Source organism: Colletotrichum siamense, assembly GCF_013390195.1.
Source record: "Colletotrichum siamense strain Cg363 chromosome Unknown KSG_Cg363_contig14, whole genome shotgun sequence".
Lineage (NCBI taxonomy): Eukaryota > Fungi > Ascomycota > Sordariomycetes > Glomerellales > Glomerellaceae > Colletotrichum > Colletotrichum siamense.
Genome location: NW_023501027.1, coordinates 380,220 through 385,949, shown reverse-complemented (window position 1 = coordinate 385,949; position 5,730 = coordinate 380,220). Strand labels below are relative to the sequence as shown.

Here is a 5,730-nt window from a genome sequence, read left to right as displayed (position 1 = left end):
AAGACCCACAAAACCCAGCGGTGGTGAGTCTCTAAAGGCCCCAAGGCGCCTAGCGAACGGCCGCCAGCCCTCCCGGGCGAGTAGTCGCCCCCGAGCCAAGACTCGCCGAGTTAACACGCTGGCCCCCGACCCAGGCTGTCGGGTTGAGGTGATGCGGCCTGCTCTGATCTTACGTCACGGTGAAGTACTCACGCAACTGCCTAAAAGTTCGACGCGGGGACCTGCGTCAAACAATCATACACGCAACTTGTCATTTTCGGACCACGCCGGTCGCAATCCGCGGACATAAGATACAGTCGGTTGTCTTTTCGACAGTGACGCGAAACGCTCCACACGATCCAAGCTGTTGTTCATCTGTCCAAAGCCATGGATTCAGCGGCCATGAAACAAGAGGGAGAGCACAACAAGGACACAGCAGCCATGGAACAAGAGGCAGAGCACAACAAAAAACAACTCAAACCTTTCCGATTCACCCCATTCCCTTTCCACCACCTCGCATGGAACGAAGACTCGATTGAGCAGCGACTGGCTTGGGCGAAGCAGGCCGTCGACGAAGGTTATGATATCAACGCTGTGTACAAACCGTCCATGGATCCGCCCTACCCAAAGGACACGGTCAGCACCCCGCTAATGGAGATCCTGGACTATCCGATGAACTACAATCAGAAGACGAACCGCATGGACGACATTGATCTCGTGAAATTCCTTCTAGACAATGGGGCAGACCCTCGAGTGCGGGCCGGAAATATACATTCGCCGAAACATAACGCCATCGAGCTTGCAGACATACACTCATACGGCAATGGCGAAACTTCCCAGAAGTACTACAAAGAGGCTTGGAAGTTGTTGGAGGCAAAGGCCCGAGAATTGGATGGTGAGATGCAAAGAACTACTGATTTACTGCTAGAGTACCAGCTAATTAGACGCATTTAGAACAAGAAAAGCGAGCAAACAGTATGATTCCAAGGTGTTGCGTCATGTGACTATTTATTCAAGAGAAGGTAGAATCAAGAATGGGAACAGTAATGAGATGGAATATTTAGGGCTGGATCTGCGATTTACTACAAGAACACCTCTAGCTAGCCTCCTGTTGATGGAGAAAATATTGCTTGATCCGGGAAAGGCAGCGTAGGTTTAGTCGGCTCGCGGACATAGCTAGATACCGAGCCACCTTTTCCACACTACGACAATACAACAAAGGATAACAGAGTAACATGTCTCTTCTGGGACAACTGGATGTCATCACTTATTGATCCTGAGACAAAGTGGTTGACCAGGCTAACATGAGAAGCCAGAATACTGAATGAAACTGTGTCACGTATACCGTAGATGTACACCTACTCCGTGTCCATAGTCCATTCGTGGCAGACGCCGAGAGAAGTCCCAAGCTGTTACGGTTTAAACAACGCAAAGAGGACCGGAATTCTAATTCAAAACGCCCTATCACTGCGTTTAGAGGATCGACGTGCAGATGGATGACAGCCCCTTGATATCTGCCTATGCAGCATCCGCTCTTAGGAAGTAGCGTGATGAATTCAATGAGAAGGCGACGAGAATATCGAGATCAAAATGACCACAGAGTACGGAGTGGCAGGTTAACGCACAACCCTCAAGCATCTCTCTCTCTCTCTCTCTCTTAAAAAAAGAAAACAAAAAAGGGGGCGGGGGTGATGCGGTACGGCAAAAATGGATTAGACATCCTCGAAGTCGTCCACAGAGTCCTGGGGGCTAGGCGATTTTAATTAAGATCCGACACTCTTCGTATTGATTCAGTCGGGCGGTTTGGGGTTCTTGAGACTATCCACGGAGTTTTGGCGGCTGTCTGACCATGGCGGATCGATCCTGTATCTTACAAAGCATTGGCGCTGCTGGGGCGGAAATCGTCCAGCATTGTTTTCATGCGCTGGGGGCTGCAACTGGGGGCCGTCTGACTTCCCTCGGAACATCCGATCTATTCTTCTGGTATGGCTGCAAAAGGATTACATATAGAGAGCCCTGGTACCAGTTTCAAGGTCGAATAAGTCTCAGAGTCTACACAAGAAGCATCACAATACCAACCACAACAGGCTGGGCTTGGCACTCCTTTGAAAATTTCCCACACTCCCTTCTTTCACCTGTCACTCTTTCAAGATGTTGCTCAAACAATGCACCACCGCCTTCCTGCTCCTCGGAGCCCTTGTCTCGGCAATACCCCACAACGGTAGAGGCATCGACGACAGCCTCCCGGGCGGCGGTCAAAGGGCCATTAAGAGTAGCAAGACTGTCAAGACTACGAGCATCAAGACTACGACCACCAAGCCTACCACGACCACGACCACGAAGGCTAAGGGTACCACTACCACGACCACGAAGGCTAGGGTAACCACGACTACCAACACCAAGCTTACCACGACCACGAAGACCAAGGGTACCACAACTACCAGCACCAAGCCTACTTCTACAGGAGAGGCCGATGATATCGACTGCTCGTGGAAGACGTGCGGTCAGACCTGCAAGGCCTTTGGTAAACGGGACGACTTGCTTGACTTGGCGCTCCGCGGCGTCCTCGATGCCGATGACAACGACCCAGAGGGCCTGACCTACAATGTGACGGCCAGCGACGAGATCGCCCCGCCCGGTGAGGGCCTCCGCCTCTCCAAGCGCGCGGGTAACCTATTCCAGCTCCCAGCGGGCAAATCCGTTGATGGATTGTTTGCCAACGCCCTAAAGAAACCGGAAAACCATTTTCTGCTCGGCCCCACAAATGCCGAGTTACCAGTAGACACCGATCCGCCGATGACAAGCGGCGGAACTCGCGGCAGCCACTATGACCTTGCTAATAAGGAGATCACGATGATCATGCCTGGTCTGTTCGGTTGTACTGCTGTTGTCATCGTCAACCACGAATCAGCGTGGATGGTAAGTCAACCAAAACCCAAACCTCGAAGCCCCTGGTGTTTGAACATATCATCCATGTTCCTCGAAACTGGAAAATATACTTACTTTCTTCTTTGATATAGATTCATCACTGGGATAGCTCTTTCAAAACCGACAAGACCCACAGGGAGCAGCTGGAGCGACAAAAGAAACCCATTACAACCCATGAAGATTTTCGCAACCAGGTCCTGAGGGAATATGATCATTTGCCACAATGGTTTACCAAGGACAGCCTTAAGCAAACGCATGTCATCATTTACACGAGAGCTCGAACCGATGCCCCTCAGATCCAGGCGAAGGAACCTGCTTACTTTCACGGTATGTAATATCACGTTCCCATTGATCCCAGCCCTGTAAAGTTTCGTTTGCTAAACAGCTTGCGCTTTGTAACAGACCAAGTGGAAGGAATGAAAGAAAGAATTCTCCAGAAGTTGCCTGGTGTCAAGATCCATGTCGAACCTTACTCCCCTCAGATGCGTCTTGCCATCAATATGAACGTGGCCGGCGGAAAGCTCGGGCTCTTTTATGACAACAAGGCCGACAATAAGAAGGCCCAGTTTGCGCTCTGGGCCGGCAGTATGCGGGACGAGAACAACCAGAAGACTTTGGAGGCCGAGGAGATCACGAAGCCCATCTTCAAACTTGAGTGGGAACCGCTCGAACAGCAGTCAAACTAGACCATGACCTTTGATGACTTTTTAAAGCATCATAAAATGTCCCCCTTTCTTATTTATCTATTTTTTTCCTTTTGTGTTTTCCTCTTTTATTTTAGTTGGATTCATGTGTCAGTGTTATTCTTGGCTGTTGTTTTAATGTTTTTGAGTTTATGCTGGACAATGGGGACACAAACAATGGTAGGGAAAGGGAAGATGGGGACAGAAGTATGGCCTCTTATCTCATTGTTTCTCTTTAGTTCCTCGTTTCGAGCTTTCATAGTTGGTTAGGTTTGGGTTGTCAATATAGTTCGAATTGTAACTTGGAAGCAGGAAACCCCGGCATGCTTTTTGCCTAGGTGCACTTCCCGATATTTTCGTTAAAGCATATGTCTGCAGGTGTGAAGTAGGGAGCTATCTTCGCGAGTGATAAACCCCCAAAAGTGATCTCGCTTCCGTTTCGGTTGATGTTTAGGCATAGTGCTAGGCCCAGCAGGGGAATTATATTAGGGATTCCTGTCCAGGTGATATCATTTATTAGGCTTGGGGAATCATAAAGGCGGAGGTGTCCGCGGACCCTACCCCGTGAATTCTGAGTGCTAGACCACTGACTTTCTTCCTCTAACGCGGGGGTCCTGGTCAATCGGCGGCATTATCAGAACCTCCTCGGAAGACCAGGCGGGTTGAGCACAGTCAAACCTGGCGTTCACGCGTTCCCGTTGAAACGACGCAAGCCCACACGCAGGAGCTTCATACAGCGCGTATTTGGATCCATGAAGAGTTCCATGAGTGCAAGTGACATATGACGGCGGTAATACGGCAACAACTTTGACAAGATAGTTAACCGTCGTTGTATACTTCTCCCCATCCGCTCGTGGTGGAAGCGTTCGGTCCCCACCTCGGTCCCCAAGCCTGGACCTATCCAACGGCGCTTGAGGATCTCCTGCAGGCTATCAAGACCTTTGACTTCCTTTCTCTGGCCGCCCTTGTCATTAAGAAATACTGAGGTCTGTATGCTGAGGGTAACAAGATTCTCTGTTACAAGATTGCCGGCCCTCATCACATCCAGGGGCTGGAGTGTATCGCTTACTTCTTAAAAATCGAGACGAGCTGAATATAGTGGCAGGTATTTTCTTGTATTCATCTGGACATGACCAGCTAAGTACGACCATACGAACGACCAAGGCTGTTGCTTATGCTTTTCAGGAGAGGGGAGGCTGGCTGATATAGAGTAGTAGTATCTGTATTAGGCTAAGGTGACCACGATCTTCTTTGCCGACAGACCCCCTTCTCTACATACTTCGAACGCTTTCTGCAGGCTTTCCAGCCCCTCGCCAACGACGTACGGCTCGGGGACGCAGGCGAATGACCCGGCAGCCAAGGCCTTGCTGAGGAAATCCGAGTATACGGCGCGGCCCACCTCGTTGTCACGCAGGGAGCCCGGCACGGTGACCAGCCCGCCGGCGCAGTCCTTTCCAGCAAGGGCGCCAACGAGCTCCTCGAAGACGTCCGCGGCGTGGTAGTCGAACACGCTGGCAGCCCCCAGCGTTTCCAGGAGGCCGAAGTTCTTGGGCGAGGCCACGGTGACGACCTCGTAGCCGGAAGCGACGGCCAGCTGGACGGCGCAGCATCCGACGCTCGACGCGCCGCCCCAAAGGAGGACGGTCTTGTCGGTGCTGGACCGGGCGGGGACGGCGGGGAGCTCGAGGGCCAGCTGGTCCTTCTGGTACAGGGCGCACGAGGCGGTCGACAACGCCAGCGCGAGCACGCACGCCTGCTCATAGGAGACGCGGTCGGGTATGGGGGCGGCCATGAAGTGCGACACGATGGTCTACAGCTGGAAGGCCCCCTCGGAGGGCTTGTTGTTGGTGAGGTTGATGGCGTGGGCCACGACGCGGTCCCCGGGCTTGAACGCTTCGACACCGAGCCCCACCTCGACGACCTCGCCGGCAATGTCGTTTCCGAAGATCTGCGGGTACGTCACCCAGGGGAACAGGTACGGTCCGAGGGTCTGCAGGGCTGGCTCGACATAGTTCACGGCTACGGCTCGGTTCCGGATCAGGATCTCGGACGCGGCGGGGTGGCCTCTTTGATCTCCAAGCGGGGAGCCTTGGCGGCCATCTGCCAGGCGGCGTAGTTCTGGGGTGGCCTGGGGGGGCAT

The 5,730-nt window shown here is 52.5% G+C and overlaps 1 protein-coding gene across 1 annotated transcript; it reads right to left on the bottom strand.

Moving 5' to 3' along the window:
* Positions 1–4,815: 4,815 nt before the first annotated feature.
* On the bottom strand, positions 4,816–5,382 carry azaJ-2 (Dehydrogenase azaJ; the record flags this gene model as incomplete). Its single annotated transcript, XM_036646918.1, has 1 exon — positions 4,816–5,382. One exon carries the CDS (start codon positions 5,380–5,382, stop codon positions 4,816–4,818), a length of 567 nt encoding a protein of 188 aa, XP_036487873.1.
* Between the last annotated feature and the right edge of the window lie 348 nt (positions 5,383–5,730).